Below are 13,950 nucleotides of genomic sequence, written 5' to 3' on the forward strand. Positions count from 1 at the left end.
GCCATCTTGGGTTCGTCATATTACCGTAATGACCATACACCAGGTGCACCGGATTTTAAGGCACGCTGTGAGCTTTTAAGAAAATGGAAGACTTTTCGGTGCGCCTTATAGTGCGGAAAATACGGTACTCTAAAGGAGCTATTAACCTAATCATCTGAATCAACGAGTGAACACAAAACACCCGCAAATGATTCCTGAGGCTTTTAAAAACTCCCAGCCTGCTTCATGACTCAAAACCGCAATCATGGGTAAGGCTGCCGACCTGAATGCTGTCCTGAAGGCCACCATTGACACCCTCAAATAAGAGGGTGAGACACAACGAATAGGCTGTTCCCAGAGTACTGTATCAAGGCACCTCAGTGGGAAGGAAAAAGTTTGGCAGAAATACTGCACAACAAGAAGAGGTGACCGGACCCTGAGAAGATTGTCGAGAAGGGCCGATTCCTGACCTAGGGGGACCTGTGGAAGCAGTGGACTGAGTCCGGTAGAAGCATCCAGAACCACTGTGCACAGGCGGGGCTACAGGTGCCCTATTCCCCGGGTCAAGCCACTTTTGAACCAGAAACAGCGGCAGAAGCGGCTGACCTGGGCTACATAGAAGCAGCACTAGACTGGACTGTTGCTCAATTGTCCAAAGTATTTTTTTTGGATGAAAGCAAATGTTGCATGTCATTCGGATATCTAGATGCCAGCGTCTGGAGGAACACTGGTAAAAAGGAAATGCCAAAGTGCCCGAAGTCCAATGTGGAGTACCCACAGTCAGTGATGGTCTGGGGTGCATTGTCAGCTCCTTGTGTTGGTCCACTGTGTTTTATCAAAGGCAGGGTCAGTGCAGCTAGATATTGGGAGGTTTTCGAGCTCTTCATGCTTCCATTTGCTGAAAAGCTTTATGGAGATGAAGATTTCATTTTTCAGCACGACCTGGCACCTGCTCAGTGTCAAGACCACTGGTAAATGGTTTTCTGACCAAGGTATTACTGTGCTTAATTGGCCTGCCAACTCACCTGACCTGAACCCCAAAGAGAATCTGGGGAATATTGTGAAGAGGATGTTGAGAGACACCAGACCCAACACTGTGGATGAGCTTAAGGCGCTATCGAAGCATCCTGGGCCTCCATAACACCTCAGCAGTGCCACAGGCTGATTGCCTCCATGCCACACCGCATTGAAGCAGTCATTTCTGCAAAAGGATTCCCGACCAAGAATTGAGTGCATAACTGAACATAATTATTTGATGGTTGACTTTTTTTTGTCTTAAAAACACTTTTTTTTATTGGTTGGATGAAATATGCACATTTTTTTAGAAAGGGGTTTTTGTTTTTTCCTTTATTTTTTGGCCAAAATCATCCATATTAAAACAATAAAAGCCTTGAACTACTTCAGTTGTGTGTAATGAATCTAAAATATATGAAAGTCTAATGTTTATCAGTACATTACAAAAAATAATGAACTTTATCACAATATGTAATTTTTTTAGAAGGACCTCTACCTGCTCTAGTAAAGTTGTCTATTCACCTAGTTTTTTTCTTCCCTAACACTGTTAATCACTTAATTTATAGTGGGAATGCCAGAAGAGGGATTTAAAGGTAAGCATTTTCACACCATCTCTAAATATATACTGTATACCGGATTTTCCGCAACATAATGCACTTTGGAGTACAGGACCCACCTTCAATGAATGGCCTATTTTAAAACTGTTTTCATATATAGGGCGTACCGCATTATCAAGCGTATAGAATAGAAGCTACAATAGTGGCTGCAGTTGCGTTTTGCATCCACTAGATGGAGCTAGGCTAAAGGAAATACAATACAATACACCTTTTTTCATCTCTGCTGTATGTTACACATATAGCACATTTGACAATAAAGTTGTACTTGACTTTATTTACATTCATACATACTTTCACAACTGCTGCAGCTGTAACAGTACTTTGCAGAACATTTAAAATACTACGTCCAAGAAATCAGAATATTGATCCATATATAAAGCACATCGGATTATAAAGCACAGTCGGCTTTTGAGAAAATTGAATGCTTTTAGGTACGCCTTATAGTGCGGAAAATACAGTGCGTGCGTGCGTGTATGCATGTGTGTGTGCGTGCGTGTGTGTGTGTGTGTGTGTGTGTGTGTGTGTGTGTGTGTGTGTGTGTGTGTGTGTGCACCTAAGATTTCCTTAGACAAATTTGCAATTTACTTTTATCATTTACATATATGCATTGCAACTGATCCCACTGATTGTACAAACTTTAACAAGTAATTGGTGTTGAAAAATATAGTAATGCACTTTAAGATTAAACAAGATTTATAAAGAAAGGAAGTTTTAAACCATTTACACGTGCATATAATATCTAAATGTAATCCCTGCCTACACCTTACAAACTAAGGAGAGTGCTATTAAATGTGTAAATGTGAGAGTGCTATTGATAGCGTCTGCTGTCATGGGTCTGTCTCAGTGACCGACTGAGGCTGCTGTTGTCTTCTTCTCTGATCAAAACAGTGTCCCCTTGCGGATACTCAATAAATTGCACCTTATTAAAAGTATTAATTCTGTGTCTTTAATGCATTTTTTTCACTTTTAAATTATCCTGCGGGCCTGATTGAACCTCCTTGCTTGCCGGTTCCGGCCCGCGGGCCGTATGTTTGACACCCCTGGTGTAGAGTGTGTAGAGAGAGAGAGCGAGAGAGGGAGAGTATCTGCACTCACACTTTAAGGTATCAAAGCAAAACATTGATTTATAGAATGTTTGTGCGCGTGTATTTACAGGCACTGGGCTTCTTGGACATTGAAGACAAAATCTTTGATGTCACCATGTTTGAGTTGAGCCATGCTTTAATTTATCAAGTGTCAATGTATAAAGAAGTGCTTTATTTTTTTCAGTAGCCATTGTTGAATGGTGACAGTGATTATGCTGGAAGCCAGCTATTTTTTTTTTCCTGCTTAAGGCAAGTTCTCAATCGTTGTCTCCGGACTTTTGTTGCACTTCTGGCTCAATGCAGATTAATACAATTCAGTGCATATGTTGTCTTCCCTTATGTTCTACAGTTTTGTCGTTTGGAATTTTAAATTATGGAAGAAAGTACAGTGTTCTGTTCATGTGAAAACTTGTTTAACTTGTACTCTCACTTGAGATTATCCAGGTGTGTTACGTGAATGCACAAATATGTAAAAAAATATTGTTACCTCACCATATGTTGTATAGCAGTTATTTCCTACAGAAATGTTAGTAATGCAAACCTTATTGGTTGAAAGTTTGGAACTGAATGCAAGCAGTGTACTGTTATTTCCACTGTTATTTCTTATTGACAATAAAGTTATTTTTCAAATCATTCGACTCATACAATTCTCACAAAATTATTTTGTTCCCATGACAAATTATATTTTCAAAGATGAAATATTTGACCATTGACAACTCAGTTTGTAATGACTCAAAAACTGTCTCAGCTCATCTAATGTTACAATGGCCAATTTATTAATTTGCTCACAATTGAATGTGCACATTTTGCAATATACAGTATTTCAGATACAATAGGGTTTTAATGATTTGGAGTCTCTAAAACTTACTGTTAATTCCACAAACTGCTCCAGAATTAAAGTGTGAGCGGACAGAGTTACTACCGCATTTGAATATCCAAATTTAAACGGTGACGTACGGATAACGTAGGCGCACAATGGAATGAGCAAAAATGAGAAAGAGCAAGTATTCCCCGGGTTGGGAGTTCTTTTAGAAACCCAATCTAAATCTGACACTGAATGCGACAATTTAAGTTCAGAAATACTTGGCAGAATAGCACATCGACCAACACGAAGATCCACTGCAGTGGACAAAAACACAATTTCCCCAATTTATTCCAACTGGCTATACATTTCTACACCAGCATCATCTGTGCCATGTCAGAGGATTTTTTTCAAAAGCAGGAGAAATCCTCACCCAAAAACAACCTCCTCATTTCAGTCACTTTAGAAAACTTTTTTTTTTTTAATAAAACAATGAAACATATCAATGTTTTAATTGTCCTTATTTATTTACAAGCACTAATACAAAGTTACACAAGCACATTCCTATTTGTAATGCAGTTTTCACTGCGGTCCTATCACTTGTTTTGTAGTAAACTTGTAGTCCATTTTGGTGAACTCTTACTGGCGCCTTAGAGTAAATCCTAATGAAGTGTTGGTACATGTACAGTATTCCAACAAAGGTTATGGAAAGGTGGAATACATGTTGGGTGATTTGGCTTTCTGAAGAGGCCTGAAAACACCAGCGAGATGAATCAGCGTAACTAACCGCCTTGCCTACGAGGCGGTGATGTTGGGACAACTCTCCCATCAAAGGAAAGGCATGGACATAGAGAGTAAAAACTTTGTTTCTCAACTGATCTCTTCATAGAAGTTTTCCAAGTGTCTATGCCAAAAAGTGTGCTATCCATCCATATCATCAATCAAATAAATTCAAACTTTTTTTGTCCGTGAAGGTTGTTCAGTTTCATAAATGTCATGAATATTCGGTGTGTGCACAGACGTATAGCAATGCAATGTGCCGGCATCCTCTATTCGGGTTTCTTGGCGTCCTCACGTGGGTTGCGCTGACAATTTTGCCCCTTCCAGTTTCGCTTTCGCTGTCCGCACACAACTTAAAAGAGGCGTGTCCTATCTTTTTTTCTTAACCGGAAGTGTCGTCATCTTGTGCGGCTCCGGGTTGTCGCCATGTTCAAAATCTGCGAAGCTTTATTGCACGGTCTGGATTTGTCCAACAACTATGTTTAAATAAAGAAATGGATCGTTTGAATAAGACAAGGTAAAGACAACCACTGAGTGAGAGCATCATGAGTGGTGCTTGTGGTCGTTTTTTGGTCACCGTTAAAATCGGTCGTCTCCCCCACGGCCAAAATCTTTGTTGCCTTTTTAGCATCAATTGCTATAGCTAATTTGGGCTTAATCTGGGGAAATGAGAAAAACGTTCTTTGTTGGCTTTGGACCTGTGTCCATTATCTAAATCGTGGTATTTTATACACCAAGCTCTTTCCACATGTACTGTATTCGAATTTAGGTTTTGCAACTGTTTACCAGTTCATTACAGTAACCCCCTCGTTCGTGATGTTGTAGCAACTGCCTAATTGTGTAGGCCTAAATAAAACACACGTGCTAATTTTTACTCAATGCGGTATTGAAATAAAACCGAAACGTTGTAAGCATTTAACAGAATGTTCTCTATATCAAGGGTAGAGGAAGCTTTCTCCCCAGCGGAGCAGATCAACAAAATGATCGAACTCCCTAACTACAGCAGCCAGTTGATGCAGCAACTGTGGACCCTGCGGAAGGAGGGTCACTTTTGTGACTGCACGGTCCTGGTGGGAGACAACCCTCACCGTGCACATAAAATAGTCCTGGCAGCTTCCAGCATGCTTTTCAGGTACTGTGAATATTTGTTTTACCCAGAGCCTCATGTTAAAATATTCGGACAACAAATATGATGCATTTCTATTTATATCTGCAACCATTGCATTGTTTAGATCAATGATTCTCATAGTGTGCCTGCCGTATGGTAAGTGTCCTCATCTGATATTGATATTGGTCCAATATCATCCCCCACAAAAACTGTATCGGATTATATCAGTCTACATTAAAATCTCACACTCAAAGCACTCATACCAAAGGGGTCCTTTCAAGAATCTGCTCCTGGTCTTGCAGCAGCATGAATATAGCGAATTGATTCTCAGATATAAATAAACATGAATTGTTATTTTGCACTTCAAAGAGTAAGTTTTTTTATTTACTGGGGTTATTTTTCAGCATCCTCTATTTTTTATTTATTTGAAAATGAAATAATGTAACCCGAATGTTTGGAACAGACAGGTCATATTTTCTCAGTCTGGTCTTCCTGTGTGGAGTTTGCAATATCTGCCCGTGTCTGCGTGGGTTTTCTCCAGGTACTGCAATTTCCTCCCACATTCCAAAAACATTAATGGTAGGTTAATTGGACACTCTATATTGTCCCGAGGTGTGATTTTGAGTGTGAAAGGTTGTTTGTCTATGTGTGCCCTGCGACAGCTGGGATAGAATCCAGCTTGGCCCCGACCCTCGACCCTCGAGATATTTGCTCAGACCTGATGCTGCTGACTATTGTTCTCTGTTTGAATAGTATCACTTCATCGAGTCTCTTCTAACATTTCATTCTAAAAAAATAAATAACCCATATAGATCATACCCAAGTATGATTTCTGCTGGTATCGGATCAATATCAGTATTAGATAGTACTCTAGGTTTGAATATCGATATTGTATCGGAAGTAAAAAAGTTGTATTGGTTGTATCGGGACACCTGAACCCATTTCCAAAGTAGAAGCTTTTTTTTTAAAAAAATATTATTTTGTTTGTTTTTTAAAATCATCTTTAATCATAAGTGAAGTCAATGTTCAAATTGTACAAAATCTTAGTTACGTCATAAAGTCAATACTTTTTGTAAACAATCCATTTAAATATTCTTCAGTTAAGATAAGAAAAACCTTTATTAGTCTCGCAATGGCGAAATTCCCAATTCGCAGCAGCAAAGTTATGAAAGGAAGAAGTAGAAGAACAAAATATAGGAGCGGCTGGAAAGGCAGCCACTCTCGCGGCACCATCTTGAAGTCAAAATAACACAACACGACACATAAGACACAGACAGTCGTGCTATCTTAATCACTTTTCCTGCATACACTTTGTTGTTTGAAGCAGTTATGGATGAAAGAGGAGAGGATCAAAGAGTCCTTTCACCAGTGGATCAGAGACGTCATGCTGAAAACGTGTACACGTCTGCTACCAGCTAAGTTTTGAAAGCAAACACGAAGCTGTAGCGTCCATTGACGAAAAGAGATTGGCTCACATCTCCTGTCCCACGTAATCCGCTTCAACTCCAAGCCACGACTCCCAGTTCCACATCTGCATCGGCGCTCTGCGCTGACGCTCCTTTCTTCTCATTGTCGGCCCCTCAAGCCATGCATCCATCCAGCCGCAGACTCTCCAACAGCACCGATCTCTCCACTGAACAAAGCGGGGCTGTGTAAAATGCTGCCCATTACAGGCGCACACAAAAACAACAACAAAAAAAAAGCAAGGCTCATGAGAGCACTTGCTGACGGTTGCCGACTTGGGCGCCATGTTGGACATATAAAAATAATTTTTTTCTAGTTGCATTTTTTTAAGTTGCATTGAATTTAATGTAGATTTGCATTTATTCGTCAATATATATTTTTTAAACATTACTTTTACATGCAATCCATTTTTATTGAATCACTGAGTACAGTTTTTTTTTCCACCCACTTAAGGTAGCCAGAAGTCAAAGGTGGTTCTGACTGAAAATAAACTGTCTGTATCCCTTCAGGTCGCTGCTGAATTATTCTGATACTGTCTCCATCGACACCACTTTGGTTTCCTCGCAGGAGTTCGGCTGCCTTCTGGACATGGTCTATACAGGCAAGCTACCAATGGGAAAACACAACGTCAGCCGCATCATTGCTGCTGCAGACAACCTGCAGATGTTTGATGTAGCTGTGAGCTTTAAAAATGTCCTCACCAACATTATCAACCAGCAGCCGCTAGCCTCCCCACCTTCTACACAGACCCCAACCCTCACCCCAGTCAACAAAATCCAGAGCCCTAACTCTGAAGTTCCAGTTGCTTCACCCAGCAATGATAAGTCAGCTGAAGATGGGATACAGGTGAAGGATAATTCAGAGGCGCATCGGTGTGAAGATCCAAATGAAATTGCAAAGGAGCCTTCATGTAAAAGAGTCTGTCCAGAATTTTCAGAGTCTCCAGGTCAGTTTCTAAATGCATGTCAAATACTTTTTTAAAAAAAAAAAATATTTCATTATTATTATTATTTCGGAACCTGTTGTATTCAAGATATCAATAGAGCGTTGAAGGACATTGTGTCTAAAGCCACGCACTGCAGCCAACTGTCAAAACATAATGAAATTATTATAAATATTCTTCATGGGTAAGATTCCATTCTTTATATATCTGTCCTCAGTGCCCGAAGAAGACAAAGCCACAGATAGTGCCGTAGAAGAAGACGATAGAACAGCCACCAAAATTACACCGACTTGGTTGGAGCGCTCTTCTCAGCTGACTGAGAAACTTGCCAGTGTGCCAGACCTTGTTCAGCTCTTGAGCCAATCAGCACACAGCTCTCTGGGTGAACAGGAGAGACAGGTATCTATCCTCATCCCTCTGCAGTAATACCCCTTGTTGTAACATATGCAAACTAACCCCATACCTGTCAACTTGTACGTTTTCCCCGTATTTTATGTTTTTTTTATCATTTCAAATCATGTACGACGTATTGCAACTTTTATACAGGAAAAAAAAATTGTGAACCGATCTCACAAAGACCATTTTGGCTCAAATCCAGATCGTCTCACCTGCTGGTGGCCAATGACAATGCCGTCATCAATTGCTATTATTGTCACGGCAAACCAGCAAAAGTAATCTTCAATCATATTTTTTTTTTCATCGCTGCGTACGGTAGGAATGATTAAGCATGATGTGCACATGCGCAGTAAGCCGTCTGCATTTCCGCTTGTGTTAGCTTGTGTTGCACGGTGCATGTTGTACGGATTTTTGTTGCTTTGTAAGGGGAATCGTAATAATTTATAAGGGCAGCTATTAGCCGAGGTTGACAGGTATGTAACCCTTAACGTACATATTTTACCAAAATGGTAGATGTTTTAAAGGTGCGATAACTAAGTCAGTAATGGTGCCATTTGGAACTTCAGCACATTTTACACACTCCCGGGAAATTTTTAGCCCCCTAGTGTTTTTTAGGTTGTGTTTTATATGCTTTTGCATTGATTTAAACATAAAATTCTGTTAGAGGAATCTATGAGCAAAATTGTATCATGTTTAAAGTTTCATTTAATTTGGGCACGTCTAAACGTTTGGGTGTGAATCCGGCACCCCCAAATGCCTGTGCACAAAGGCGCCGGCCACCTGGCCGGAGGGCTGTTGAAATCCACAATTAGCACGTCAATGCAGGTGGGCGATCAGAGGAGAGAGCTGCTAGACTCGGTCAAAAAGGGGGAATGAATAATTCGGGAACAGCGGTTGAACAACAAAAGATGATTTGAGAACACCCGTCGTGCCCAGGCGACATTGGCCGTCCGTAAAGTCTGCAACATGTTGATTCAGTGTAGACCAGACAGAAAGGTGCCAATGTACCGGTGGTTCAAAGCTTAAACCCAGGTAACCAATCACTACTGAGGGGCCGGACCGGGGGTGCGGTGTGCAAATATCGGGGGCAGTGTTTTCCTTGTATGTTACAATAAAAGTCTGAATTGGCGGGAAGGGAGCTCGAGTGTGTGATCATCAGGGCAACTACCGTCGTTCGCTCTCAGAGATCCCTCCCGCTGATCTTGAAGATAATTTTCCCTGTGTGCCGAGTAATTTCTTTAACTTTGTCAGAGAAAAACTGTGACAAATTCACAGAATTTACCAAAATGGTAGATGATGGCGCATAAGGGGTAAGATCACACTGCAGCTCTTACGCAAACGGCTAAATTATTCATCAAACTTGCCTGTAGCTCCCTGTGTCCATAATCTCCAGTATGAAGCAACCAAGCACGAATTAGGTTCATGTGCACTTGCACTTTAAGTATCTTGTGTGCGACTTACTAAGTCGTGTGTGAAATACCTAAAGTGTGGATGTGAACTACAGTGATCCCTTGCTTTATCGAGTTTCATTTATCACGGCTTCAGTACATCGTGTTTTTTTTCCCCGACGTACTGTATTCAGAAAAAAAAATGCAGACTGACTCAGAGGTTTTGTACATGCCGGTACGCATGATTGGTACCCGGAGCGACGTCGACCAATGACCGCACGAGTGGATTTATCCCGTGAGCTGATTGGCTGCGCATCTTCGCAGTCCCGCCCAGCACCTTCCCTTGTGTCTCGTCACGCAGTTGACGCTCTGACCAGTGTCTTGCCACGCTGTTGACTCTGATTGTTCGCCTGCCTTTCTCTGGGTTTTGTGTTTGCTAGGAGAAGGGGGGTGGTTTTTCTGCTTGTTATGTACAGCATTGTCTATAAAACTTTTTATGCTTGCAATTTTTTTGCGTTATATTTAAAACATGATTAAAAAGTATGTTTTAATGCATTTGAATGTGTGTAACCCTTGTGCTGCAATTTCTACGATGTTTGTAACACATGGGTTACCCCATATGTTACAATTTCTACAATTTTTGTAGATTTTTGCGTATTGTCATCTTTAAATCAAAGACACAGCATAAAAAGTGTGTGATATGAAATATTCCAATTCATGTTTTATTTATATAGATTTATATTTATGTTTTGGTCATAGCACAATACCGCTTTTATTGTCCATAGAGGGTGTTGGGGGCAAAAATACAAAAAAAGAACTATATGTGTATGTATAGCACTGATGCCACTGAACATGTCGAGTGGTTGAAAGTGAAATAAATATTCAGGAATAATACTTTTACAATTTTTGTAAACTTGTGTGTTGCGTTATATAAACTTATTTAGATCGACTGCAGCACATGGGTTTTAAAGAATAAAAATGTTTGTTTTATGCTCTTGCGGGATTTCACTAATGGTCAGTAGGTCTGGAACACATCTCCTGCGATGAACTGAAGTTCACGACATAACCAAGTGGTAAAAATGGCTTCAAAGTAATGACAATGGGCTCTCTTAAAACAGTGAACATAGACAGGATTTCTTTGAGTTACAGTAATGATTTTTTTCCCCCTGCCAGTTAGTGTGCAAGTGCTGTGAAGAAGATGACCCGCCCTCAGTAGTGAGTCAGCTGTGGGGCCAAGTGGAGAAGGGACTTGTCAGTGAGCAAGCTGTCCTGAAGCTGCTCCGCACTGTCCAACAGGGAGCTCCCTCCTCTTTCCCTATGTCATGGCTCTCGCAGCTGGAGACCTTGGAGAATATGCAGGAGCCAGATGGACCTCAGGCTGCAAGTCAAGCAGTAGAAATATTGTGTGAGCAGACACGCCACTTAATCAAAATGACAAACTAAAAAAATTGCCGCATCGGTGATGGTGCTTATTAGTTGTCTTAACTTCACAGCCGAGTCAGAAATGGAGAACAGCGGCAGCAAAAGTGAAATGAAGCTCGAGCAGAGCAACATAGAAGAGCCTGAGGTGAAAGAGGAAGACGAGCACTCTTCATTCTCAAAGTCTTACTCCTGTTGCTGGTGTAAGAAGAGTTTTGCCTACAAGTGCCGAGTTATGGCCCATATGAAGCGCTGCCCCATGTCCAAGGATTGTCAGCTGCAGTGTCCGCAGTGCCCTTTGAAGCTGCCCAACAAGAGGGCTTTACAGCGTCATTTGACTGAGGCTCACCCAGGTAATGCAGGAGACAAGAAGAAGAAGGTCGCCTGTGACCTCTGTGGGCGGACCTTTGCACACCCATCAGGTGAGTGCCTGCTCCTGCACCAGGATAATAGTAGCAGATAAGAAACGGGTTGAGTATTATTTTGCTTTGCCATGCACGTCTCCAGAACAGCTAAGATTGGTTGATTATCGCAGAGGTCCCCAACCGCCGGTCCGCGGACCGGTACCGGTCCGCCGGGCATTTGGTACCGGGCCGCACAGAAAGAACTTGCCTTAATTCCGTTTTATTTATTTCGGAATACGAAAGATGTTTTATTTTGAAAAACTACCGGATTCTCCGTTACATCCGTCTGTGTCACGCTTGACACACGTCAAGCCACGCTTCTCTGTCACGTGACCGAGTACTTCAAAACAAAATGCAGGAGCTCGCAAAATGAGTAAAAAAAACTGCTGGAGATCGCAAATCACGGCGGCCTTAAAAGTACGTTCGAGACAACTGGATTAAAGTTATGGCTGAATACTCTGAGATCGCCACAATAGCACTGTTGCTATTTCCGACATCCCACCTCTTTGAGTTTGCGTTGTATCGTATTTTGAAGGCATTAAACATTACCAGAGCGATGAGTGTTGCGACCAGATTAGACGCCCCTTGTGTTTATTATTATATTTCGAAAACGCCACAGTTTTCATGCAGCTCATACCATATTATTTTGTTGTATTATTTCCACCACACCTTAAATGCCGGTCCCTGAAAATATTGTCTGACATAAACCGGTCCGTGGGGCAAAAAAGGTTGGGGGCCCCTGGATTATCGTATTGGCCCGAATATAAGACGGTGTTTTTTGCATTGAAATAAAACTGAAAAAGTGGGGGTCGTCTTATATTCGGGGTCTAGACATTATACCCATTCACGACGCTAGATGGCGCCAGATACCATTGAAGCGAATGCTGATTTTGACTCCCCATGCCAAAGTGAACCCCTGTCACGAAGAATAAAAATAAAAATAGCGGTAGCACGAAGAAGAAAAATAAAAAATAGCGGTAAGAAAGAAAAGAGAATAACATAATAGAAGCGATAACAGAAAATGGAGAAACGTAGCGACAATCTGGAGAAAAGTGGCTCGAAGATCGGCCAGGTTAACCGGCAGCTGAGGAGAAGTTACGATGTCATTTACATTTCAAAAACCAGTAGCCATTCATGTACGAATGTGATTGCACTTTACATATTTAAATGTTCAGATATTATGATTTGAATGAGGACAAATAACATGCTTTTTCTCTCAAATATATTGTTATAATCATTTGTTTCAGATGTACTGTAATTATTTTCTGTATAAAAATTAATTTGGTGTTCAAAAAGTCTTTTTTAAAACTTGAGTCTTGAAAAAGAGGGGGTCGTCCTATAATCAGGGCCGTCTTAGATTCGGGCCAATACAATAATTGCATTTGAAATCTGAAATATGAGATGGAGAAGACAGAATATCAGTGTAGCGCACAAGTGAGTTTCATTGTAGTCCATGCTAGCCAATGGGTTCGGATGAAAACTTGAGTTTTTGTTTCATGTCATGCTGCTCGGTCTCTGCTCCTTGCATGTCAATACTGTCCAGGTATGATTTACCACAAGCGCACGGAGCATTTTGAGGAGAAGCCGTACGCCTGCGAGACGTGCGGCGCCAAATTTCCCGCCACCTCCTCTTTGAAGAATCACATGCGGCTCCACACGGGAGAGAAACCTTACCACTGCAAGCACTGCGACATGAGCTTCAGAGTGGCTGCGGCGCTGGCCTACCACACCAAGAAGAAACACTCCGAGGGTGAGGCATGAGCACGCGTCAAGGCAGCATTATAATGGCGTCGTCACCAAATGACAATTTTCAGCGAAGCGATCGAGACATCGTCGAGGTCAAATTTGGGGATGTGAATTCATTGCTGTTTCGGTGACTGTCGTTGCTGTGTCCTTTTAGGCAAAATGTACGTCTGTCAGTATTGCAAGGCCGTCTTCGCCCAGTCAATCGAGCTCACGCGGCACGTGCGGACACACACGGGCGATAAGCCCTACGTATGTCGCGAATGCGGAAAAGGCCACAGCCAGGCCAGCGGCTTGACGGTCCACCTGCAAACCTTCCACAGTAAGAGCACACACAAAACTGGCGGGAAATGTGGCTTGTTGGCTCATGCTCTTCAATCAAACTTGTGTGTTTCGGTGTGATGTGGGACTTTTCTGCAATTCTGTTGGGTTGAACCGATGCGATCAAAAAACTGGCCATTTACAAGGGTGGCCATGCTTGGTTTTGATTGAATCTGTCAGAGAGCTACTTATTGAGGAACGTGCTTTACAGTTCCGAATTTGGTGTTTGAATTTGGGCTCTGAGCTTTCTGTGTGGAGTTAGCATGGTTGTCCGTGCTTATGTAGGTTTTCTCTGGGTGCTCCAGCATTCCCAAAAAAACTACCAAGACAAAGGCTCTAAATCACATATGTCAAAGTGCCGGCCCGCGGGCCAAATCCGGCCCGCGAGAATGTTTTCAGTGGCCCCTGGGATGATATTGATTTATTATTAGAACCGGCCCGCGGACCGCAGCAAGCCGAGAGCCCGCAGATCTTTTACACGCACCAA

General features: G+C 41.8%; 2 protein-coding genes across 6 annotated transcripts in view; both read left to right on the plus strand.

The window, feature by feature from the left end:
• Positions 1–3,331, plus strand: part of usp48 (ubiquitin specific peptidase 48) — a 33,176-nt gene extending 29,845 nt beyond the window's left edge. For all 3 annotated transcript variants that reach the window (XM_019867620.1, XM_019867621.1, XM_019867622.1), the window contains 2 exons: positions 1,560–1,586; positions 2,766–3,331. In XM_019867620.1, the coding sequence (XP_019723179.1) occupies positions 1,560–1,586; positions 2,766–2,788 (50 nt within the window). In that variant the 3' untranslated portion in view covers positions 2,789–3,331. The remainder of the gene's footprint in view (positions 1–1,559; positions 1,587–2,765) is intronic.
• A 1,331-nt stretch (positions 3,332–4,662) lies between these two features.
• Positions 4,663–13,950, plus strand: part of zbtb40 (zinc finger and BTB domain containing 40) — a 14,833-nt gene continuing 5,545 nt past the window's right edge. For 2 of the 3 annotated variants that reach the window (XM_019867623.1, XM_019867624.1), the window contains exons 1-8: positions 4,663–4,794; positions 5,218–5,409; positions 7,359–7,795; positions 8,010–8,191; positions 10,750–10,981; positions 11,070–11,417; positions 12,943–13,149; positions 13,300–13,464. In XM_019867623.1, coding sequence (XP_019723182.1) covers positions 4,772–4,794; positions 5,218–5,409; positions 7,359–7,795; positions 8,010–8,191; positions 10,750–10,981; positions 11,070–11,417; positions 12,943–13,149; positions 13,300–13,464 — 1,786 coding nt within the window. In that variant the 5' untranslated portion in view covers positions 4,663–4,771. Of the gene's footprint in view, positions 4,795–5,217; positions 5,410–7,358; positions 7,796–8,009; positions 8,192–10,749; positions 10,982–11,069; positions 11,418–12,942; positions 13,150–13,299; positions 13,465–13,950 lie in introns of those variants that run through there. The other variant, XM_019867625.1, reaches the window with a different exon arrangement.

The sequence above is a fragment of the Hippocampus comes genome, unplaced genomic scaffold (genome assembly GCF_001891065.2).
Source record: "Hippocampus comes isolate QL1 unplaced genomic scaffold, H_comes_QL1_v1.1 scaffold84, whole genome shotgun sequence".
Lineage (NCBI taxonomy): Eukaryota > Metazoa > Chordata > Actinopteri > Syngnathiformes > Syngnathidae > Hippocampus > Hippocampus comes.